Raw genomic sequence first — 26,691 nt, 5'->3', positions numbered from 1 at the left:
TGTCAATAGTAAAAGGTGCCACGCGCACACACACATATACACACACACACACACACCACATATACACACACACACACACACACGCACACGCACACGCACACACCTAATCCCACCAACCCACCATCCCCAGCTACCACACACACACACACTTTCAGTGCTGCCCTGGTTGGGACATTGCCATTGTAATTAATCTGAAGAATGCTACACTGACTTTTGTGCCCTTCTCTATCTGTTATGGTACAATAACAAAGAATTAGGCAGGAGGAGAGACAGAGAGCAGCTGTGAGTTCCAGACTTGAGGCGCTCCTGGACACTTAACTTTTCAAGGTACAAGCCATTCTTTATTCAGGGGAAGAGTGACAGTTTACAAATGCCATTAGTGTAAGAATTCTAATTCTATTCATAATTACTGGGAAAATTGCATTTTTCATACATGAAAATGGGGATCTTTCTCCATGGTCCGCCATTTTGAATGTCAAGAATTAGACATTTTTAGCTGCAAAAATGACTGTACTTGGGCCATACTAGAAAATATTAGTTTATTACTTACTAAACTTTCATGAAAAGATCAAATTTGGCAATAGGCAGCCCAGTTTGAATGAGCAGCATAGTTGCAGTACCTTTTTTGACCATTTCCTGCACAGTGCATCTTAAATTGAATAGGTCAATAAATTATGAATATATAAATATTGATAAATAGCAAATGATGATGGTTATATTTAAACTTAACAAATACAGAAGAATTGGTTGTGCAGTTGGTTAATAGTTGTGTGAGAATGTGTGTGAACTCTGGTAACATCAACAACTTGATAACTGACAGGTTAGAACCGTTTTTGTGCATTTTTAAAGCACACAATTTTTCAACGGACTGTGTAATTACTTAACCTTATATGGTAACTTGTTTCAGGACAATAGCACAACAGCCAACTTTTTAGAATTAGTACATTTAACCTAACCATGCTAACACAAACGTATGGCAGAAATTTACTCGGAAAATTCGAGGCTAGCATAAAACCATGTGACTCTGTTATGGCTCTGACTTATGCCGGGTTTACACTGTGCTTTTTTTTGGCCTGATTTTGCCACTATTTGTCAACCACACGACTTTTTGGGAATCTGTCCGATTTCTCGTTCATTTGAAGGTCAATCGTGAGTCTTGCATCGAAGAGTAACGACAAGCGATTTCACCTCACAACCAGCTTGTGATCTCAAGAAAATGTTAACTGTTTGAAATCCTGGTCACCCCTCGTGAGTGAATTGCACTGTTGAAACAGTGCTACGACCCAATTTGACTCTAGGCACAAATAGCCAGAGCAGTGCGATTCGCTCTTGAGCGCATCCTCGCGTCCACCTCAGGTGCGTGGTTTCCCTCCATGTTTTTGTCATCTGCAGTTTCATAAAACAAGCCTGTCATCTCATGCAGTGTGAGCATCCTCATGGTTGCATCCGACGGGGACGTATAGTGTGACTTGAGTCGTGAGATGTGAACTGTTAAACCCTCCAATTCCCTTGTACAGGGTGAGCAGGAGCTGAATATCTGCGATTGAAAATATCGCCCAGTGTAATTCTGGCATAAGGCAGTGCAGAGGGCATTTGAACCATAACGACAACGGTTTAGTCCCACCCACAGCCCACAGCCCTTAGCAGCTATCTCATGGGTGAATTGCACTGTTATTGAACCATAACAACTACTGTTTAGTCCCACCCACAGCCCTCAGCTATCTGAACCATGCTCATTCCAGACTAAACCTTTCACAAAGCTGAACAGAAGCACACTATAAGGGTCTGGCGAGAGTCAGGCTAATACAAATACAGCATAGGCCTACAGACTGGGAGGCTGGAGTAGAATGCTGGTCGTTCATCCGCGTCCACGGCCCCTGACCCCACCCAAAGCTATGGCTGCTGGGAATTTAAGCTGACTGCAAGTAAAGTCCAACTAAGGCGCCGTTATCCCCCTGGCACTTGACTGCCCCCGCCTTTATTACATTTTACAAACATGGTACAGTGCTTGAATAGACACACACACACATACACACACACACATAAACAATACAAATGAAAACAGTAGTAAGAGCACTACACAAAGCTTGTTTGGTGCAGGGTATAGCTGATGGTGAGGTGATCTGCATGTCTTGATGTGATCTGCAAAGCCCATGCAGAAGTGCCTCTCACCATGTTACAATGAAAATGTATTTTTTAGGCGTTTCAAACTTCCATTATTCATTTTCGAGCCAAAAACCCTGCAAGGCAAAACTTTGCCTAGACCACCATTGTGCCACACTACTACCAAACAGAAGATAGATCCAAAAAAAAATCACCCTGACTAGGCGTATCTTACACATGCCCTCACGCCCCACTGAATCCTGGGATGGTCTACTCTATTAGAGTCTGCACAGGACCTCTTTTAACCCGTATTTATCCTCATCTCCCCCACCCCCACCCCACCACCCCCTCTCTATATAGTTACTCTATCTCCAGCTCTCTCTGTCTCCCATTCCCTAGCCCCCACTCTCTCTCTCTCTCTCTCTCTCTCTCTCTCTCTCTCTCTCTCTCTCTCTCTCTCTCTCTCTCTCTCTCTCTCTCTCTCTCTCTCTCTCTCCTCTGCTCCGCTAATTCCATTGAGGTGAGAAGCTTGGGAAGCCTAGTTGATCCTGATCTTTGGGCTGAAGCAGCTTGCCGTGGCCCAGCCCTGCCCTCCTTTGCGCATCCACACTATCCTCTCTTCCTCCCTCTCTCTTTCTCTCCCTCCCTCCCCCCTCTCTCTCTTTCCCTACAGTAGCTCTCTTCGTCCTCCCCTTCAGCCACCTGGAGGACCTCAATGGGAATTTCAGACAGGAACGCTCTGGGACAGAACTTCAGTGGACTACTACTTTCATAACTTTTTTGACTGAAAATTGTCTTTTTTCCCTTCTCCTTTCTTGGATTCTCATTCTGGATTACTGGTGTGGTTTTTCCGAATAGGAATAGCGAAAGGGAGAAGAGGACCAGTTTGAAAAGACGATTACCTGCTCTGGATTACCATCAAGCAGGTGAAGGGAAGAAAGGAAGGGGTTCTTTGCTGCTTCTGTGACCGTTGCTTCTCCAGTATTTTTTCCCCCTCCACCCTCAATTTTTCCCACCCCTTTGTGTCATTTTGATTTCTTTCTGTTGGAATGGGATGCTTTTAGAATTTTGGATGGAGATGCTGTCAATCGTTTAAAGCCTAGCCGTTTGATTGGATTGGAGGAAGATGAGGTCCTGCTGAGAACCGTTGCTTGCTCGCTTGACCTGCCTGCCCGGTGAGAGGTCTTTTAGATGCTCTTTTCAATTCTTGCACTGTAAATATTTTAATTCAGACAGTCTCACTTTCACTCTCGCTCACTCTCTTGCTTGTCTTAGTTCCGCTCTGTCGCTTTCTTGCATGGTCCTACTTGCTACCAAATAAGTGGACTGCTATTCAAGTATCCTGTGTGTGTGTTTTTTCGGTCCGTGTGTTTTAATTCAGCTAATGACTTTTTCACTCACTCTTGTTCTATCAGTTTTGCTGTCTCTCTCTCTCTCTCTCTCTCTCTCTCTCTCTCTCTCTCTCTCTCTCTCTCTCTCTCTCTCACGATTGTCTTCACTTGCAGACACAGGTGGACTGCTATTCAAGCATCCTGTGTGCTGTTATGCAGTGCCATTGTTCAAGATGGATTTGGATGCTTCATTTAACCATTGTGTTGTAAATACTTTAATTCAACCTCTTACTTTCTCGGCCAATCTCGCTCTTTTGACTGTCTTTGTCTGTCACACTTTCTCTCTTGCACGACCATCCTAACTTGCGCAGTGCACACACAAGTGCACAGTAAAAAGCCAGTGTTAACTCAACATTATTTAGAGAATATACTGCAGTCCCAATTTATTATACTGTTATATTCAGGTCTTTGAATGAATGCTGTTACTGCAAATCAACTTTATCCATATATTCTCAGAACACTGCTAAATTAACACTGAAAATGTTACTGGGTGGACTGGTGTATAAGCACCCTGTATGCAGTAACACAGTCCTGCCGTTGAGGGTAGATGGAGGTCGGAAGTTAGTTGCAATAGTTCTTCTGTAAGATAATTCATTATTGGGAGGCTTGTATTAAAAGTTAGAATCGAATTTGTTCAAGTAGTATTAACACAAATCATGGGCCTCGAAATGCCTTCAGCCCAACCACTACGCAGAAGAGTGTGTGCATGTGTGTGTGTGGGGGCGTGCATGTGTATGTGTGTGCATGTGTGTGTGCAAGGAAGGGGCAAAACATACCAAAGCGGAACGGAACGGTCGCGGGATGAATGCGGTCTTCCGGCCGGTGTGTTTTTCTCTGCCTTGCACACTGACCGCGTCGGCGTGCGCGGCCAGTCCTGTTCAAAACCCCCTCACAGCTAAAGCTAGCGTTCTACTTTGCCATTCATTTGAATGAGACACCACCGGTCGCCGGCGTGAAAAATACGCTCGAGTTCTATTTTCCAAATGCAGCGTTGAGCCGGCTCCCGCGCAACTGACGCCTGACAACCGCCGGTTGGTGTGTAAGGACAGATATGTTTCAATGTATTTTCACAGACGCCGGTAAAAAACGCGGCCGTTCCGCGACGCTTTACCGCCCTGGTGTGTAAGACCCCTGAGGGGCAAAACATACCAAAGCCGAACGGAACGGTCGCGGGACGAACGCGGTCTTTCTGCTTAGTTTCGGCCGGTGTGTTTTTCTCTGCCTTGCACACTGACAGCGTCGGCGTGCACGGCCAGTCCTGTTCAAAACCCCCTCACAGCCAAAGCTAGCGTGCTACTTTGCCATTCATTTGAATGAGACACCGCCGGTCGCCGGCGTGAAAAATACGCTCGAGTTCTATTTTCCAAATGCAGCGCGGAGCCGGCTCCTGCGCCGCTGACGCCCGACTACCGCCATTTGGTGTGTAAGGACAGATATGTTTCAATGTATTTTCACCGACGCCGGTAAAAAACGCGCCCGTTCCGCGACGCTTTACCGCCCTGGTGTGTAAGACCCCTAAGTCATGTATTTTTCAGCTACCTTTTGTTTCTGGTGTGAGGAGATGCTGTAGTAGGGGGTCATCATAGTGCAATGTACAACCTTCAACCTCAAGTTAGTTTCACTATATGCCAAAGGAACGCATCACATTTGCACGCGCCAAGTGACATGGTGTTCATTTTCACACGTGTTCTCTTGTGAGGGAAGTTCTGAGGTCGTCGGTTCTCTGAACACAAACAGCAAATCTGTCATTTTGGGTTTAAGGAAAAAAAAAACGTAAATACAGGACATTCCATCTCTTTTAGTTGCATAGTATGCAAAAAATGCTGCTTCTTTTGTGGAGGGGCTGGAATCTTTGATTGCGTTGATAAGATTACATATAAAAGTGAGGCAGTGATTCTTTCTCTTTGTTTTATTTCACACATTGTGAGAAGTTGAATGAACTACCCATGCTCCTCTGCAGAGCACTTACACCAGTAGTGTAGAGCAAAGGGCAAGACCATGACCTCTGTCCTAGAAGAGTCTATGCACTATGCACTATGCATACTACTGTAGGCCTATATATAGGCCTAGTATGCCCTAACTGCTGTGCTTATGTCTGTACTCTGAGCACCCTCTCGGAAGCAAGATGTTCATCTCAAAGGGCTTTCTTCTAATTAAGAAGATAATAGAAGAATAATATAATAATAAGAAGAAGATAAAATTTGAAATTTGAAATATTGTAGCAGGAGCCACTGATTTGGCGGCAGGAATGCACGAATAAACTGCTGTATGCCAATGTATAACGAAACTGACGATTTGACCAAAAAAAAATCAGAAGGGAGAGGGAGGTGGGGGGTACTGTAGGTTCAGATTCTAGGCAAGGTCAGTGGAGTTAGATTAAACCGAGAATAAAATCATGCACATATAAAACGAGCCGCTATCAAAACCAACCCCATCCCACCCCATCCTGTGGTGTAGTGGGCGTGGTACGCGGGAGTACGCAGTCCACCCACTTCTCCTGAGGTGAGATTTTAAAAAAGAACAATTCTGTCCGAGTTTGAATGCAAAAATATCACGCAAGTTTTTCTTTTACTTCAAACATGTCTGAAATAAAAGAAAAACTTAAATGTTATCTGAACAATTAGACATAATGAACGTTATACATCCTTCAAATATGAAACCCTTAATGAAAGTCGATCTGAGCTCCGTGCTGATGCAAAATGGAAATGTATGTTGCCCCTTCATTTTTGTGTGCGTGTAGAGTAGAGTAGAGTTAATTTATTGCTCCCCAGTGGGAAATTAAGGGATCAAATAGCTTACACATAACACACATAATGAACACATTGCAAAACATGCAGACATACTGCATGGCTCACATACACATACACAGACATTAAGACAGATCAAAGTCCAAGGAAAAGACAGAATAAAAGTCCCAAAATGGTCCAAACATACGTATCCTCATAAGGCGAGGAAGGGGACAAAAAAAATGTTATTGAGTATTTATCAAAGTGGGGGCCGGGAACCCCTGGAGGGCCGTAAGGGGATGCGAGGTGGTCCGTGGGAAGTTGAAAGAAAAAGTATAGCAATACAGAATGTCAAAGCAAAACAAGTGATTGAATAAATAATGTATGTCAAAACAAACAATACTCTCATTAGTTTAGAACTGCATTATAATAATCCATTGCATCTCTGAACATTGTTACTATTAGTTTAATTTTATATATCACAATGGGGCACTGACACAGACATAGGCTATGGTTGTGAAAGGGGGTGCACAGAAAAAATAGTGTGGCACAACCCATGTAAGGTTGGGCCTTGGCTTGAATCTACTGTACTATATTTTACTCATGATTTTGTGTGTGGGTGTGTCTGTCTGTCTGTCTGCTGGCTCGCAGGCTGTCTGTCTGTCTGGGCAGCTACACTGGATAAGTTACATCACAAGTCAAGCGCAGCTGTGTCTGCGGTAGACAGTTTCATTGACTACAGTGGAAGCTAACTGTTACAGCAGACAAGCCTTTGACTTAAAGCGGTCCTTGATAAAGTTTCCAGATGACATACTGTACGTAAAGCGCCCATTTTGGGATTTTAGAAGTTCTACACAGAGATACTGTTGCTAAATGTTGTTAGATCGTCTCTGTTCTACATGATTTATCAGAACTCCCAGAGTTGAAAACTGCTAAATCTGCAGTCGGTAAATACTGTACACACAATTCCCAGTTTTAGCCAAAAAAGGAAGAAGTATTCAAGTGCATGTCCCTCCCTCAACGTCCTCCGAAATACCAGTTGAAGTCTTGCACGTGTTCTGTGATTGGGCTGCTACCCACACACCTGAAGCTGTTTGGTTAAGATAGGGAGTGCTGAAAATGTGTAAACACAGGGTGTATGCAGGGTTTTAAAAAGTATTAAAAGGTGATAAATTCAAAAGCCAAAATTTAATGGCCTTAAAAGTTGTAAATTTCCTCAAAAGGTATTATTTTTTGAAAAATGTGGTATTGTTTTTTTTGTGTGTTACCATTTTGATAAAAAAAATCTTTGTTGGTTCACCAATTATCACTATGTTTTTCATAAAACAGTGATTCGCGCAACTGTAGCCACATGAGCATTGTACCGTCCCGCTGCACTGCTCCCTTTCGGGCATCTTTTTTGCAAAAAACGAAAATGTATTGTAATGTTAAGGAGGTAGAAATTACAAAAGATGTCTTGTTAATACTTGCATCGGAGTGTCGTGATGGTTGTTAAAAAAGTCTAAAGGTAGTGAAAAGGTAGTAAATTTGACTTCAAGATTTGTGTATATACCCTGAAACAGGACTACAGGCTTTTGGCGGGAGCTAGGAACTAATCTTTTATGTATGTATGTTTATGTGTGTGTGTGTGTGTGTGTGTGTGTGCGTGCGTGCGTGCGTGCGTGCGTGCGTGCGTGCGTGCGTGCGTGCGTGCGTGCGCGTGCGTGTGCGTGTGCGTGTGCGTGCGTGTGTATTTGGCAGGGGCCACCTCAGTCAGGGCCAGACAGTGCCACCGTCTGAGATCAGCTGGCTGCTGTGTCACTGTCCTAGTTTAAACGGCTCTCTTAATACCTATTCAGATCACTATTCTTCCTTGGCACCCACACTTGCACGCACACAGACACACACACACACTAGTGTACACACATACACAAAGACCAACAAAAACACACACTCTCTCTCTCTCTCTCTCTCTCTCTCTCTCTCTCTCTCTCTCTCTCTCTCTATCTCTCTCTCTATCTCTCTCTCTCGCTCTCTCTCTCTGCCTCTTGTCTCTCTGTCCTCACATGTAGTTCAACATTACATGACACTGCATTCAGTAGACACTTTTATCCAAAGTGACTTACAAAGGAGGACATACTTTAATCAGCAACCCGCACAGTGTGAGGGGATAAAAAAAACAAAATAGACAGGCAAACTAAGGTTAGTGTAGATGAGTAGGGCTAGAGTTTCTTTTTTTAACCCATTGATGATGGATGCTGCGTACATTCAGCATTAACCCAAGTGCCTACAGCTCCATGCGCAGCATTCAGGGTCAGAGTTTTTTTATGAAATACGCGGGTATGCTAGAGCTGAATGGACACAGTCTAGTGCAAAATGGGGGTCTTGGCTTTTTAATGCAACTTATGTCATGTTTTTAAAGGGTGTTTTATTTTGGTCTTTTACGACTTTATTTGACAGGACAGTTTGAGAGGTGGACAGGAAGCGAATGGGGAGAGAGATGGGGAGGGGTCGGCAAATGACCCGGCAGACAAGTACCCTACTGGTTGGGCACAGCATGGCCTTATGTCATGTTTTTATGTGCTTCAGAGGCTGAGATACGTAGGTTTTTAAAGACTGAGGACACCTTTTCCCAAAAAGGGCATTTAGTAGGCATTATTTTAAGGTGCCTTAGGCTTAGGCTTTTTTTAGCCTATCATTATTGCCTATTGCCAATCAGAGAGTGGGCAGGAGTGGAGAGACGGTGACTGCAGTTTGTTTGAGTTGACACAACTGACACGATTGGCTATGGCAGCGGTAGGAAATCTGTCTCGAGGGCCGTTTACGGCCCTTTAGGCTGTCTTATCCGGCCCCTGATATAATTTTAATGTTATGCAGCTTCACATGAAATATGACATGTTACATTTGCATTACAATTAAGTTATATTTCAGAGGACCTAGAGAATGTGGGTTCTGTCGTTAAGGTGGTTGCCTTCAATATACAGTAGATCTAAAGCGCAGGGGGAAATCCTGGTTTGTGTCCATAGTACAGCCCTTGGAGAACTTTTACAGCCCTTGGAGGAATTTGAAGTGGCCCTTCGAATGAAAAAGGTTCCCTAGTCCTGCGCTATGGTCTGACATACTGTACAGGTCCTTCTCAAATAATAAGCATATTGTGATAAAGTTCATTTTTTCCCCCATAATGTAATGATAAAAAATAAACTTTCATATGTTTTAGATTCATTGCACACCAACTGAAATATTTCAGGTCTTGTATTGTTTTAATATTGATGATTTTGGCATACAGCTCATGAAAACCCAAAATTCATATCTAAAAAAAAATTGCATATCATGAAAAGGTTGTCTAAGCAAGCTTGTTTGGAGAACCTTTTCATGATATGCTAATTTTTTGAGATATGAATTTTGGGTTTTCATGCCCCGCATTGGATTGCATCGCTGAATCGGTCATTGTTGACACCACTATTATATACACAGGGATTTTGTCTCTGTCCAGATGACTTTGTGTTTGGGTTCGCACCCGGACCCGAGTCCGCCAGTCGAGTATGAAATGAAATTAGTACAAATGGGTTGTAATGTAAAACCATGCTAGGTTTGCAGATGGCTAGGCTAGATAAATGGTTAATGGACTGCATTTCAGTATATAGCGCTTTTCCACTCCTTCGAGCAATCAAAGCGCTTTATATGATATGCCTCACATTCACCCATTCACCCTCACATTTACACACCTGGGATGGCAGTATCTTGCTGAAGGACACATTGATGTGGTCAGGCAGAGTAAAGACAAGCTGGGCTACTTCCTCTGAGGAAGGCGCAGGTGCGCCGAAACGTCAGTCATTTTGTGCCCCAAAATAATAATTGAAAAAACTCTAAAAAAGTTGCTGAGTGCTCCAGTCATCTCTGGGTCTAGTCACTGTGAAGTAGCCCAGCTTGTCTTTATACTGCTGTCCTCGACGGTGAGCACCACCAAGGCTGAAGCGCAGACATCCCCTCTTCGAAGTGGTCAGGCAGAGTGTTCGAACCTGCAACCTTCTGGTTGGCAAGCAGCTGCTCTACCACCTGAGACAGCACAGCTCGAGTCACATTAAAGGTCGAGTTGCATTGATTTATGGAGCACCTTGCAGAGCAATCTAAACTCATAGTAGAGATAGAGGAATAGAATGGAATTGACATTCTTGTCAGTGTTGTCTTGTCAGCATGGTTTCACATATAAAAAACGTACATGCCTTTCGAAATGTTATAAAATCTCAATTAAGGGTATCATAATATCATAATCATAATTAGGGTCATTTAATAAACCCTCGTACACATTTCATGCACATGCTCATACAGCATGTTGCAGTATAGGCCTATGGGAAATGTGTATGTGTGCCTTGTGAGAAAAATGAGGAATGGACCACTTTTATAGTTCAGTATGCACCATGTAAGAATTGTTCAGTCCCTATTAACCATTTTCTTATATGTTTAATAAATACATATTTCTTTTGCGTATGGGTTGTGCTGGAGTGTGAAGACCATACAGATATTGATACCATGCCAGATTGAGTACTGGCCTGGGCTCACCTTGTCTGGTGTGAGTCAGGTAAGGGTTCACTTGCCTGGCTCTTGCCCGACCTGTAGCTCCATGCAGCTTCGTGAGCTCCACTACTAGGTCTGGGAGACTGTAGCAGGATTCCATTTCTCCAGTCAATACATAATTGGAGCTTTTATCGTTTCAATATCAAACAATTTCTTTTTTGACTGGAGAAATGGAATCCTCTGTGTGTCAGGGGGCTTCAGAGCTACACACACACACACACACACACACACACACACACACACACACACACACACACACACACACACACACACACACACACACACACACACACACACACACACACACACACACACACACACACACACACACACACAGGTCTGATAGGAACAAGGCTAAGGGTTCATTAGGAGTTTGGCCTAAAACAGGTTTGGCTGCAGATGATCCTCCTTCATCTATGTTGACAGCTTGGAGAGGTGGGACAGATGGATAAATGATGCACCCTAGTTTTGAAATCATACAGTATTTCAAACCCCTACAGTAGGCCTGCAGCATCTTCATTGGCACCAGGCCACGGGACTGTTTACCTCAGTGGTTCTCAACCTGGGGTGCGGGGTCCGCGATGAGGGTGTTTGCGTTGAGGTTGCGACCAAAATTCTGCTTGCGAACATTATCATCAGGCCAAATCAAAACCAAATTAAAACATTTTCTTGGTCCCCATGGGAAGTCATTACAGTATTGATTAATGTCTCGAGCAAGAAATCATTGTTATCAATCAGTTAAATCATTTTTAGTGTGTATACACATGTAGAAGTTTGGGTTGGTGGTGTATGGCTTGTCTTGGGCACAGGTGAGGGGATGTGTTAAGAAATTACGGTTAAAGGACCAGTTCGGTCAATTTCAACATGCAGTTGTAATGCTCACACTACCCTGGACTTGTCAGTACCTGAGGTTTTTTCTTCTTCTTCTTCAGCCTTTTCCGAGATCTTGGTCATTGTAATGGGGGCAGCTCTTTGTTTACATTTCATAAAAACATTTTTTTTTTCCCAAAACCATCCGAAAGGTTATACAACATCAGCAGACAACTAGCAAACAGCGGTACCTTATGGGAATATATTTGGAGTAGGCTTATGCTAATTTAAAAAAAAAAAGTAAACAAACACTGCCCCCATTAGAATAGCTTATATCTCGGAAAGGGCTTAGCCGAAATATGTGGCATCACCGGGTACTGACAAGTCAAGGGTAGCGTGAGCAATACAACAGCATATTGAAATGGACTGAACTGGTCCTTTAAGAACCACTGGTTTAGTTTATGCTGAATAATCTCAACCAGATCATAATATGGCTGTGACAATGGACCTTTTCCAGCTTCAAGTCAATAGGCTCGTTCGTGACGACGCAGTAAGATTTTTGCTAGGCAGTGGGCATGCCCACTTTGCCAGTTTGATGCATTGTGGTTAGAAAATTCTAACCAGAATGCATCAAACTGGCAAAGTGCGCATGCCCACTGCCTAGCAAAAATCTTACTGCGTCGTCACGAACGCGCCTAATGTGTTTAAAGCAGGACAAATAGCATCCAGTGGCATAGAAATAAACTTTCAACGTACTATTTTCTATGGAAACTAATACTTGTTTTTTCTTGCTTCGCTTCAAAATTAAGACAGTCATGGGTAAGCGGTTAGGGCGTCGGACTTGTAGTCCATGACTTGAGGTATCCAAAGCATGGTACCGTCCCGGCCGCCGCACTGCTCCCTTTCGGGCACCATTGGGGGCTGCCCCCTTGCATGTGTGAGGCATAAACGCAATTTCGTTGTGTGCAGTGTGCACTTGTGTGCTGTGGAGTGCTGTGTCACAAAGACAATGGGTTTCCCAGTTGGCCTTTCACTTCACTTCACAAATCAGAGGTTGTTTGACATAATTGTTAGAAAGACATACAGAGTGACAACTGGGAGTCCTCCATGGCATATGAAATCATGGTCATGATCATTTTTGTGCCAGTTTTGTTAGCACAGAGTGTCAGCAGTTTGCAATCTCTTTCTGCGTGCATTGCATGAGGATATGCATACATATTAACAATGGTGTCTTATAGTGTACTATTAGAGTACATTTTATTTTTGTGCTTCTCTCTCTCTCTCTCTCTCTCTCTCTCTCTCTCTCTCTCTCTCTCTCTCTCTCTCTCTCTCTCTCTCTCTCTCTCTCTCTCTCTCTCTCTCTCTCTCTCTCTCTCTCTCTCTCCTCTTCTCTCTCTGTCTCCTCTTCTATTCTTTGATCATTCATTGCTTTTCCTCCTTGCTGTCTTTGTCAGATAGCCCCCTCACTCTCCCACACACGCACACACGCACAAACACACGCACATTGTCTGTTTCTTTGCAAGTGTCTGTCTGTCTGATCTGCTATTTCTTCATAAATTATTATAAGCATTTGGCCTTTTCTCTAGTTTTCTCTCTCTCTCTCTCTCTCTCTCTCTCTCTCTCTCTCTCTCTCTCTCTCTCTCTCTCTCTCTCTCTCTCTCTCTCTCTCTCTCTCTCTCTCTCTCTCTCTCTCTCTCCCCTCCTCCTGTCTGTTCACTGTTGCCCCTTCCCCAGTGACTGACTAATCTATGGTGCAGATGGTCTTAAATGGGATTAGGCTATATGCAGAGTTTCTCTTTCTGGAGCCCAGGAGAGAAGGAGGAGGAGAGGTGGAGCGAGTGGAATAGGAGAAGAAAAGAGGAGAGGGTCTGCAGAAGAGCACAGGAGAAGGAAAGGAGGAGGAGAAAGGAACATGGACTTCAGGGTTTCTCTGTCTAGACCCCAGCAAGGAGGAGAGGAAGAGACTGAGTGAAAGGAGTAGAAGAGAAGAGGGAGTGTAGAGGAGGGTAGGAGAAGGAAAGGGGGTGAAGACAAAAATGGAAGATGCATGGAAGAGAAAGAGTGAAAGGAGGAGAAGAGAAGAAGGAGTGTAGAGGAGGATAGAAAAAGCAAAGGAGGTCAAGAAAGTAGCGCAGATAAAACGTGTCAATCTTGGAGACCAGTGTGAGGAGAGGAAGAGGAGGAGGGGAGGGCAATTCGTCATCATTCATTTATATTACACAAAAGTGCTCTATTGTTATAACACATATTTACACTTGACAACTTGGTTATTACAAAGAATATTTTCAGCATCTCTGTCTCTGTCTCTGTCTCTGTCTCTCTCTCTCTCTCTCTCTCTCTCTCTCTCTCTCTCTCTCTCTCTCTCTCTCTCTCTCTTCTCTCAACCTCAATCTCAATCCAGTTTGTTTAAATGCTTTCTTAGCATGAAAAAATACACTGCATATACTGTACACTGAATGGTCATATTCTCAAATCAGTTCTTACGCAGAATATGTTCAACATCTCTCTCTCTCTCTCTCTCTCTCTCTCTCTCTCTCGCTCTCTCTCGCTCTCTCTCGCTCTCTCTCTCTCTGTGCCTTACTCTATCCTTCCTCCCTCGCTGTCATAGCTCCTCATTCTCTGGTTCCTCTGGCCTGCCTCTTGCTCTCTCTGTTCTGTCCTAATGGGCTTAGTGTTAGTGTTGCTTGGGGATCTGTGGCCGAGCTCATTAAGCGCTCGGGGCTCATTAGTGCGGGGTTGGTGGCCTCAAGGCTGCCTGCAAGAGGTGTGTGTGTGTGTGTGTGTGTGTGTGTGTGTGTGTGTGTGTGTGTGTGTGTGTGTGTGTGTGTGTGTGTGTGTGTGTGCAGGCGCCTCTGGTGCCCCCTGCAATGCATACGTCGCATATATGTGTGTGTGTGTGTGTGTGTGTGAGAGAGAGAGAGAGAGAGAGAGATATTGGGCGTGTCTGTGCGCCAGGAATATTCCCCAGATCCCTTTACCTCACTCTGACCTGTGTGTTACTGGCGCTCATCAAGGCTTCAGCTGAGGTCAGTGTCCCCGCATATACAGTACAGTCATCGCTCCCCCAGGGAGGTTATATGACTCCATGGGCCCTGGGCCAGACAGAAAGGAAGGCCCCCTTCCATGGGTGTTGCCAGTTTCCAAAAGGGTCAGAGTTTTAAGCCAGAAGCCTATACGTGTTGGGGGGTTGTCCGCAACGAACATGTAAATACAGTTAAAGGGGCAATATTTAACACAATGTGAGAATGGAAATAACAGTATAGAGGCTTGGGCCTCAGGGCCCTCTTGGCTCTTGGGCCCCTGGGCCTGAGCCTGATAGGCCCGTGCCGTAATCTGTCCTTCCTTGGTCCCTGCTCCTCCCACCTCCACCTTTGTTTGCACACTTCATCTGATCCTAAAGCTCTTTAGGGTCAACATAACGCATTACAAGAAGAAGAGTAGGCCGAGCGTAGCTAGTTACTCTCAACATCAACCGGTAGGGCCTACTCTTAGAGGGTGCAAAAATAAAGTTTGTTTTTAACTTTTTTTAATAATCAACTACCTGGACAAGTACCTGGACCAATGACCTTCCAGTCTTTTTTGAAGGATGCATTACTTCTTGTCCTACTTGTGTGAGCTTAAAGTGATACTCATACTATGAGCTTAAAGCAATGCCATGCCAACGCACTGTAGGGTCAAACATGGTGCATTACTTCTTGCCCTGCTTACGTATATGGGCTTAGGGTGGGGATCAGTTTTCATTCAGGGGCCACATCAAATTTTACTAATTGAGTTTTACATTTCTCCTGCCTCTATCCTCCATGTGAATTTGCACACCTCACCTGAACCAAAGGAAATAAAAAACAAAACAAATTGTAGGGCCAAAATGAAAGAGCTTGAGCGAAAACATTCATGCAGACCGCATCCAAAGATATTTGACACTCTTTCTGTATTCTCTCTGCCGGAACTGTTCATGTTTGTGCCCATAGCAATGCATTATGTTGCCATGCTTTATCTTGGTAGAGAGTGAAATATCTTTGGTAAGACAGGGTTACTTTATTGAGCCTGAAGGAAATTAAGGTGTCTAGTGCAGCTAGATAGGTTAAAAAAGTAAGGATAGTAATAATCTAACGATTTAATAATCTAATATTCTTTTGCCTTGTGGTGGTCCAAGTGCTGTAGATTAAAGCGACCGAATAAGGTTGTCCAGTGTAAAAGCGAAGTTTGGATAAAAGTGGGTCATGCACACCAATACACGGCAGAACATGAAGGCGACAGGCCAGAAAAGGATCCCAGGTGCAGCGCTAAGGGAATCGCGGTGATCCAAGGATTCATTTCCACACATGTACTCTAGGGGTGTAATTTATTCTCAAACTCGTTGGTCTCCTAAAGGGGCGTTCACCCGACGTGAAATGGATCCCGGAAATGAATCAAGATGATGTATCTTGATCTACTTAAGAATATCTTTGCTATCGTGTACCTAAGTCTCCAGCCCTTCCTGTCGCCTCATGGAGCATGGGGAGTCAAAAATAATTACTGGGTTTAAAATGATGGTTTTACGACGCCAATTCAAACCATGGAACTCCTATGCACCACAAATCCACCACGACTCGCCTCGTTCACTTCCATTCATTTTTTTGCAACTTATTGCCCCATGGTTAGGAAGTAGAGGGCGCCACTTAGGTTGCCCCATAGTTGTGCCTCTGTTACAGCTCTCAACAGCTTGTATGGTTTTCTCCTTTGCTATACCCACCACAGGCTCTCGTCATGAGGCATTAGCTCTTGTCAGCATACTGTATTTTTGCAGACTAATGTACTAAACACGTTTTTTTTAAACAATGGTTTTATTAGCAGAAAAGTAAAAGTATGCACATTCCACCTCCCCGAGGCCAGGTGCAGGACAAAGACATCTTCACACTGTGAGGTTTATTCAAAACATAGCCTACTTATAATATTTCCTCCCATCGGTGTCTTTATCATCGGAGCAGCAGTGTGCTTCTACTCTCAGTATGCACAACATTTTAAGGTTTTCCCCCTGTTTTTATATACATATTTATATATTTATTGTTTATTTTCCTTCTTCCTGGTTTGGAGCACTTGTCTGCTTGTCATGTTTTTGTTTTTGTTGTCCTTGTTTTGTTTTGTTATTGTCCTTTGTCACTGTCATTAGTATTGGGCTGTTGGTGCAAGTTTTTTGTGTGTCAGTACTGTGTTGTCTGTGTAAGCTTTTGCTACTTTTGCCTGCAACCAAATCTACCTTCGGGTACAAATAAAGTTACCTTACCTTACCTTACCTTACAGTTATATTTGAAAACGGAGGGAAGAAAATGTTTTTTTGTTTTTTTGTTTTTTAAATACCCAGCTAGTATGTGTTTAACAGTCTGTGACACAATTTTGCTTTCAGTCTGTTGGCTAATCAAAGAGAAAAAAAATGTAGTATTGCTTTAACCTCATTGGTGTCTCTTCTCACCCTCCTCTTATTCTGTTTCTAGGTTTTTGAAACTATTTGGCATTATTTCTGTGCATTTGCAATGCTGCTACATTGAGCTTGTATTGTTTCTAGTTGCATACAGTGACTGTAATCCGCTGTGTCGGGACTTGCCTATATTAATGTCTTTTTTCCATTTTGTATTCTCTCTCTCTCTCTCTCTCTCTCTCTCTCTCTCTCTCTCTCTCTCTCTCTCTCTCTCTCTCTCTCTCTCTCTCTCTCTCATAGACCATGATGCTATTATTGTGTCCGAATCATTGTCCCAGTACCAGATCATAAACACACAATTGCACACACTTAAAAATACACCGTACACACACACACACACCCACCCACACGCACGCATAGCTCTCCATCTCCATTGAGAGCCATGGACGACAGAGACTGCTGGTCGCCCGAGCGGAGGAGGAAAACAACGACCACAGGACCACACCATGCTCCTTCATCCTCCTCCTCCTCCTCCTCAAAACCCACCACGCCATCCCACACACATATACTCTCCCACCCCCACTCCCACAAACACACATCATCATCGTCATCGTCATCAAGATTACAGTCATCCTGTGGCCTGTCTCCGGTGCTCCGCATCTCCTGTGGCTGCATGTGGGCCTGGCTGTGGCTAGTGACAGCGGTGCTGCTCCCTGTAGATGCCTGGGCCACCACATTCAAGGTAATGGGTGGGAATTGACATTTAAAAAAAAAACCTCACGATATGATACACCTGCTACGATACATTACTATCATGATGTATTGGGATACATGTATTATTGTGATGCATTGCAATATTCAACATGCTGATAAGTATCAGGAATTGACAAAGAATTCACTGTAACACTTAATTTTAAGGTTCCCATGGTATCCACTAATACATGCCTACAGTACTGTAAATGTCTGTACAAGTTACTTAAAAGTCGTGTCCAAAGCAAAATCAATTATTTGTTATTCACGTATTCACAAGTGTCTTGATCACAGCTAATAAGTCCTATATGTTATTGATATAATGGTAATAAGGACCTAGAAGGCCCTTAGCACATGTCTTACAAGTCACTTATACAGTATGGAAAGCCATACTAGGCACGTACTGTATTAGTGCGACATGTGAACCCTATTATTAACTGTTACCGAATTCACAATATGATATGCATCACATTACACATGCCACGATACAATACTGCCACAGTGTATGGCCGTACATGTATTATTGTGATACATTGCGATATTCAACATACCGGTAATTCAGTAGGCTAAATGTGTAAACAAATTGTGTGTGCTATCTGGTTTTATATCTCATCATCGCAGCTGAATGACAAGCAACAGGACTAGAGGGGTGTTTGTTTTGGCGGATGTCTGCGAACCATTCAAACTACTTTTTGATGTCATGAATTGATACAATACGATACGATATCAACTCTATTGTCTGTTTTCATTTAAATTAATTTTGCATCCCTGAGCAAGCCTTGTTCAAAGAAGGACAGGATATGCATATAACGTCACAGGACTTTTGAAGAGTTCAGATGCAAAACCCCTTTGAAAAGTGCCTTTTCAGAAAATGTTCATAATTCATTTTTATGTAATACAAATCTATCAAAGTTGCATTTTTTAATTATTAAAGGGACACTGTGCATGAAATTGTCAAAAAACGTACTGCAACTATGCTACTTATTGAAATTGGGCTGCATATTGCCAAATTTGATCTTTACATGAAAGTTTACTAAGTATTAAACAAATATTTTCTAGTATGGTCCAAGTACAGTCATTTTTGCAGCTAAAAATGGCTATTTTAGGAAATTCAAAATGGCGGACAATGGAGAAGACCCCCCTTTTCATGTATGAAAAGTGAAAATTTTCCAGTCATAATGAATACTTAGAATTTGATGCTGGTGGTAAGTATTCATGAAAAAGGTAACATTTGTGAATGGGCAGCATAGGAAATAAACAACTAAAAATCTCACACAGTGTCCCTTTAATGTAATATAAATATTTATATGTATTATCAAGTACATGAATGTACACCAAACCAACAACGGGGTTCCCTAAAAATATAGAAGTGCAGGTGCAAGCTTCAGAAATGGAGTTTGGTGGTTTTGCATCTGATCTCTTCAATTGTACAGTACATACTGTGCAAAACATGGAGACTGACACCACAGTGACCCACAGCTAATAGTATAGTAGAAGATCTACCAGCTACTAGAAGATCTCTTTTACACACCCCTAACTCTAGGTGGCGCTAGTGGGGCCGTGGACGTGTGACCCCATGTTCTCCAAAGCTCTTCCGGACATGGCTGCCCGGCTGGCTATGGCACGCATCAACAAGGACCCCTATATCAACAAAGGATACTGGTATGAAACTGTGTCTGTATTGCTGTGTGACCGGAGAATGAATTAAGTTTGGTTAGGATATGGGTATGGATGTGTTTGTTTATGTGCTGTGGTATTCCCTCAATGATTTGTGCCCTGGGCAATGGCCCCTGAAAAAAAAGCCCTGCCAGGTGTCGCCTAGGAAATGCCTGGTCAACCCACCTCTTGGACTGCCCGTGTGTGTGCCCAAGAAACCCTCACTGAAATGACCCCTTGTTGTTCACATTCAACTGTACGATCTGGCAGCCATGTGCAGAGTATGTGCATTCATTAAAGAAAAAAGATCACCAGTATTTCCGACCAAAAGTCACCTTTTCTAGCCTGGTGTAGACTACATTGGTAGTCATTCATTTCATATGAGCCCAAGTTAGTCACCTGAAGTGACTTAGTCTATACTCATGAACGGCCATCTGGGTACTTTGCTCGTAAATGAGCGTTACGCCCCTTTATGGGGGAAATCAAACCGAATGTCTCAATAACTTGCATGCAACATCGCTAGCCTAAATGAACACAGTCCATGCTTCAGCCACGGCTGTTTGGCTATATTATTTGAACAGCCGGCAACAAAACGTTTTCGGCATGTTGCGCGTGAACAACGCTAGTCTACAGGTCCTTATCTTTCGTTCATTAAACCCCAACACCACCAATTGTGTGTGTGTGTGTGTGTGTGTGTGTGTGTGTGTGTGTGTGTGTGTGTGTGTGTGTGTGTGTGTGTGTGTGTGTGTGTGTGTGTGTGTGTGTGTGTCTGTGTGTGTGTGTGTGTGATATGCAATGTCCATATTAGAGAATGACTAAATATGTTGGCCTACTGGTACAAGTAGAAACGGAAGACAAAATACTGCCGTCAAAAACTTCAGAGTTACTGGGTCTTGAAGTATAAGGAGGGGCCCATGAGGAGTCTGGAATTATGTTTTGATAAGATATTTTACTATATTAAGAAGGGCACATGCGATGTTGGTGCTAGGCCAATTTCGGCACTGCTACTACTGGAGAATGAACGTATCTATGTCTTTGTCTTTCTCTGTAATATAAAATCCTTAATATTTTATATCATCGAGAAAAATGTATAATAATAGAGAGACAGAGAGAGAGGGGGTTATGGCATATGCAGAGCAAATAAACTGGACCTATACAGTTTTTCTATTGAAGAAAGGCTTTAGAGATGAACCAATGGCCCATGCATTGCATAAGAGGAGAATGATACTGTACATAGAGCAAAATGATGACCGCTATGGGTTTTGTCATGACTGACGTGATAATGATACTTACGTAGACTGACAGACAAGTGATGGCTGCTATAAGTTGTTGATTTTAAGGGGCAACTCTCCTGCCCTTCACTAGTCACTAAAATTGGTGTCAGAAGTGGGATGGCTTGTCTTGGGGCTATCTGAGGTAGCCTGGCTATTGCGACTCCAAACTCTCTTTAAGAATATGGTCTGGGTAATTTGCGTCATCATCAGCCCATTTGTCTGAGGGATATGCAGAGGGCGTGTCTGATTCACGTGCATGAAATGCCTCTGTATGCTACTGGTTGAAATTACAGTCATTCACTCCACCCATTCCTTCACACACCTGCGAATGGAACTGGTGCATCTTTGCCTTGAATGCATTCCACCGAGCCGTTGGAAATGTCCAGAATTAATTGGTCCCCAATCCCGTTTGAAATTTGAAATATAAAATATTTGTAGATACCATGCAGCATCAAAGGCAACATGGACGAGCCCAGGCTTATCAGAGGCACACCCATGGTATGTGAGCTGTAATGGACCTTTTTCATGTGACGCCAGATTTGAAACAGGAAGTAACATCCGGTGGCATTGCCATAAATGTACGTAGTACTCCCCTCTGTTTTCCATGGAAACCGGTAGTCATTTTTCCCACTTACGGTAGCTTCACAGTGGAACGTATTTGATACATGCATTTGTGAAAAATGCACATTTCTTTTGAGCAACACTCAGGATCTGATAGGCGACCCTGGTGCAAGAGACCCCAGTGATGTATGAAGCATAGAATGCCAGAAACTCTGGATGGGAGAACCATTGCATTTGCAGGGGTTGGCATTTGCAGGGGTGTAGCAATAACATCAAATTCTGTCCAAATTCTGTGTCATGTACAACCAGCTCCAATGAACCCCATTTATGTATATAATATGTTAATGTTAATATGTAAAATATGTCACAATTGATGTAACAAACTCTCTGTGCACCTCTGTCTCATGTCATAGCGCGGTTAGAGATATCACTCCTTTGTTTATTTATAGTTATTCATAATTATTTTCAACCTCCAGGTATTTTTTACATTTTTATTAAATAATCATGTATGATTATGTACCTCCTTGAACTTCTAGGTATGACTACACGCTCGTGAGCGAGGACTGCTCGACGTCGCGTGGCATCGAGCGCTTCGCCGACCTCAAGGGCTACGGCCACGCCTTCTTCGGCCCGTTTAACCCTTCGGTGTGCTCGGCTGCGGCGCTGCTGACCAAGAACTGGCACTCGGCCCTGCTATCACCGGGCTGCTTGGAGCCCAACACGCATGTGCCCGACGAGGAGGACAGGTCCTACTACCCGGCCCTGCGGCCGCGCTCGGCATACGCCACCTTCTCTCGTCCCATGCCCCTTTCTGCAAACGTACTCTTCCAGGTGTGTGTGTGTCGCTTGTTTTCTCTTTTCTGCCTCTCTCTTTCGCTCTCTCTCTCATGCGCTCGCTCGCTCTCTTGATCTCCATCACTTACAGCACATAAACAGACTAACACTCACAAATACCAAGGGACTATTCCATCAACGGCGTTAACCCCAAATCCGAGTTAAAGTCGCTAAACTGCGCTTTTTTTAGACAGAGATCCATTCCATCAGTCTTGCTAACATGAATCTCAGCTGAGTTACTCTGGTCATTTACTGTATGATCCAACTCAAACCTGCTAGCTCTGAGGCTTTACCAAGTTAAATGAAAAAGCATTAGAAAGATTTCAACCTGTAGGAAAAGAGTGAGAAACCGGATGGTCCGCATGGTCCCACTAGCATTTTACGAGATCAAAGCGGACCAGTCTTTCTTGAACGTCTCTCCAACTTAATTGCATTTTCGACAATCGCTGATACGAGCTTCCCCTGTAGGCCTACAATGTTCACGAGCGCTATGGCAGCTCTGATGAGGCGCAGCTGATCTTTAAGCTGCCGTTATTTGAAACTCGGCTTATGCACAAAAGCGCCTCGAAATTCAATGGCATGGTCCCCAGTCCTGGCCCTGGCCCTGAGGCTGCAAGCGACTTCTCTCAGTAGGCCTAGGCTACACATGCTCCTCCAAGTGTGTATATGTGAAGGAGGTCTTCCTGCATCTGTTCGTCCCCCTCGGGGCCGCAAACGTACGACCTCGTCAACTACATCGGTTCGGAAATGGGAGGCACAGTACATAACCAAAGGAATAAAGGACCAGTCCCCCAGCCCAACGGCATCGACACTGTATGAGGCTTTGGGAGGGAGGTTTACTAACGTGCTAGTTAGCCTCTGTTATACTACATACAGTACATAGAGATACAGAGACATGCACACACATACACACACACGCACACACACACACACACACACACACACACACACACACACACACACACACACACACACACACACACACACACACACACACACACACACACACACACACACACACACCCTCTCTCTCTGCATTTTACTGGGTGTTAACATAGTGTATTTTCTTCACCCCCAGGTGTTGCGCTTCTTCCGCTGGGCGCATGTTGGCATCATAACGGATCAGACGGACCTGTGGGAGGCGACGGGCCATGAGCTGGCCTCCTCGCTGCGGGGACTGGGGCTGCCCGTGGAGGCGGTGGCCACCATGGAGTCCGATGACGAGGGACCCCGACGGGCACTCAAGACCATTAGGGACAAGGACGGGGTCAAAGGTCAGTCTGTGTGCGTGTGTGTGCGCGCGAGCGCATGTGTGTGTTTGTGTGTCGTCTTGAATCTTTTAGAGAGAGAGAGAGAGAGAGAGAGAGAGAGAGTGTGTGAGTATGCATAGTGTGCTTGTGCATGTGCATGTGCATGGAGATTGAAAGAGACCGAGTTTGTGGCTTAACAAATGAAAATGCTGTCATTTGGGAGGGTATTTGAATATCTAATTGATTTTATTTTGACTGGTTGATTGACTTGTTGGTTGGTTGATTGATAAATAGGTTGATCAGCTGGTTGATTGATTGGTTCTTTGGTGATTGATTGTTTGCTTGATTGCTTGATTGACAGGTTGAACTTTGTTGGTTGGATGGTTGAGGGACTGGTTCTTTGTTTGGTTCTTTGGTGATTGATTGATTGATTGATTGATTGATTGATTGACTGGTTGATTGGTTGATTGATTGATAGATAGATCGCTTGTTTGGTGATTGATCGATTTGATTGAATTTCGTTGGTTGGATGATTGATTGACAGTAAGGTTGGCTGATTGATTGATTGGTAGGTTGTTGGTTGGTTGTTGATTGGTTGATCTAACTCACACCATTCCAAATGAAGATTCTATGTGTGACTAAAGCTGGGCTTACACTGTGCGACTTTTGCCCCGATTTTGCCCCGATTTGGCACTCGCGCGACTTTTTGGGAGTCGGGCCGATTTCTTGCTCAATCGCAGGTCAATCGTGAGTCTCGCATCGTGCAGTGTACATGGGGTAACGACAAGCGATTTCGCCTCACGATAGTACAATCGCGGGGTCGCAAGAAAATCAAAACTGTTTGATATCCAGGTCGTGGCTCGTGCGTAAATCGCACAGTTAAAGCAGTGCTACGACCCGATTTGACACTTCACATGCACAAATGAATAGGGCCGTGCGATTTGCTGTTGAGCGCGACCTCATCTCCACCTCAGGTGCGCATGTTCCCTCCTCTGCATACCATCGCGCAGTGGAAGCATTTGGCTCGCATCCGACTGTCGGCTCGTATAGTGTGAGGGCGTGAGTCGTGAGATGTGAACTTTTAAATAGTGAAATTCCATCGTGCAGTGTGAGCAGGAGCTTAATACCCACGAGCGAAAATATCGCACAGTGTATGCCCGGCTTAAGTTAGACGCCACGTGTCTAAGTTGGTAATGAGAATCTGGTGCAGGTGGGATAGGGAGTCTGCAAGAAGAACGCATCTTTAAACTATTTATGGTTGGGGTATCAGCAGTGGCGTGCACAGACATTTTGGGGGGGCAAGTGCTAAAGGTGGGGAATGGGGGCATGTGGAACTTACAGCTGCCTTACTCGGGTATATAGAGTAGGGTAGAATGCCCTAAAGTGGGACGATGCCTAATGTGGGACACCTTAAGGTTTAAGGGGTGTAGCTTTGCCCCAAGTTGGTAAATATTTACAAAACTATAACCAAATAAAAGCCCTATCATCCTGTTATCATAATATCATGATTTAGTAAATGTATAGTTATACTCCAGGGAGGGGTTACAATCAAGAAGAGGGACCCTGGGTGAAGTCCGTCAAATGGCAAATTACATAGCATTTGGCCAAATTTGTCTTTAGGGTATAAATAAATTCCAATCAAAACAACATTATCAATTTTTTGATAAATATGTTGGGTAGTTATATCAGAAAATAATGTGTGGTGTATATAAAATAATGTAATATTTTATTTTTAAACCATATTATTAGTGTCCCACTTTAGGATAGGTGCGTCCTAAAGTGGGACACAAGATTTTCCTTATGTGGGACAGTTGCAAAAGTAGTAATTTAATAAGTCAAACAATTACTATGAAGTCAAACACCATGTCCACATAAGAAAATGGATATTTAAATCTATATCAAAGGTGTATTTCAGTCTTTCTGGCCTAATCTACTGGAGCACAGCTATCAACACAACATTTGGGTCCAAAAACCGGAAGTTCTTTCCTCAAATAGAGCTGCCATGTTGAAGTGACCAATTGTGTGCAATGGGTTCAAACAGTCTCAGTCATATTTACCAACAAAAGAGAGTAAAATTAATTAATAAAACATGCTCTAAATGTGTAGCTGATATGTCTTAAAGAGTGGCAGATAACATTTTGAATTAATATTTTACACAAACATGTTTTAGAGACCTTTTAATATACACTGTCCCACATTAGGAAACCGATTGTCCCACTTTAGGGATAACCATGGTTTTTGACCAACTTACATAATATCCAAATTATTCAAATTAGAAACACTTAACATGTTTTTAAAGGTTTTATTTGATTAGAGCATAACTAGAGGATGAAAAGGGTGTAATTTGTTTGTATTGAAATGTTGTCATTAAATTTTAATAAACCACCAAAGTTGAAGTGACAAAAATTGTCCCACATTAGGGCATTCTACCCTATGTGTTATTTCAGGGCAATATTGTCATATGCTTTTGGCCATGAAGCATACAGTGCATTGTGACAAAAACGTTCAAAAAACAACTGTTAAAAAGGGCAATTTTTTGTCCAGTAGGGCAAAGGGGCAGGTGCTTTAGCACCACCTTGTCCCTATCTGTGTACGCCGGTGGGTATCAGTGTGATTGCAACAATGTTTAATTCCTGCTGTGTTTATCTCCCCTCGCTCAGTTTTTGTAGCAAAGTGTGTGTCTGGCAGCGCGACAAAGGCGTGCATGCCCAGTAGTATTGCTGCGGTAACCAACCACTTCCTGAACTTGTGAACTGCAAATTAATTGTTATTACAGCACTTTTAAAGGAATTTGGTCAGCGATTAAGTGCAACAGTGTTAGATAAGCACTCGCCATGCCCCACTCCCCTTACCCGTTATAAATCGAGCACAAACCCACGGCCTCTCAGGGCGTATTGCTCAAGTTGATAATTGTTGGTTGAACTTTATTGGTTGGTTGGGTGGTTGAAAGACTGTTAGTTTTGGTTGGTTGGTTCTTTGGTGATTGGCTGGTTGATTGGTCAACTGATTGATATAGAATATTGATTGGTTGGTTTATTGATTAATTCATTAATGCACACATTCCAATGCAAGGTTTGGGGACTTAGCTTTTAAATGCAACTTATTTCAAGTTTATACGCGCTTCGGAGGCTGAGATATTTAGGTTTTTATAGGCTGAGGGCTCATATTTCCCCAAAAGGGCTTTGGCATTTAGCGGGCGTACTTTAAAGGTGCTTCAGGCTTACACATAAATGGGTTAACTAATTAATTCAGTCATTAATTCATTCATTGGGTCGTTGGTTTGTTTGATTAAATGCTTGATTGACATTCCCAACACAAACTCTTCCTCTTTCTCTTCCTCCCTCTCTCTGCACGTCACACTTCATCTCTCATCCACTCCCTTGTTCT

The 26,691-nt window shown here is 43.4% G+C and overlaps 1 protein-coding gene across 1 annotated transcript in view; it reads left to right on the top strand.

The window, feature by feature from the left end:
• Positions 1 to 17,652: 17,652 nt before the first annotated feature.
• Positions 17,653 to 26,691, top strand: part of LOC134437350 (retinal guanylyl cyclase 2-like) — a 26,140-nt gene continuing 17,101 nt past the window's right edge. Inside the window, exons 1-4 of the mRNA XM_063186842.1 lie at positions 17,653 to 17,721; positions 19,273 to 19,391; positions 21,757 to 22,051; positions 23,133 to 23,328. Of these exons, the coding sequence (XP_063042912.1) occupies positions 17,653 to 17,721; positions 19,273 to 19,391; positions 21,757 to 22,051; positions 23,133 to 23,328 (679 nt within the window). The remainder of the gene's footprint in view (positions 17,722 to 19,272; positions 19,392 to 21,756; positions 22,052 to 23,132; positions 23,329 to 26,691) is intronic.

Source organism: Engraulis encrasicolus, chromosome 21 (assembly GCF_034702125.1).
Source record: "Engraulis encrasicolus isolate BLACKSEA-1 chromosome 21, IST_EnEncr_1.0, whole genome shotgun sequence".
NCBI lineage: Eukaryota > Metazoa > Chordata > Actinopteri > Clupeiformes > Engraulidae > Engraulis > Engraulis encrasicolus.
Note: the sequence above shows the minus strand (reverse complement) of the source record. Positions and strands in the feature narration are given on the sequence as shown.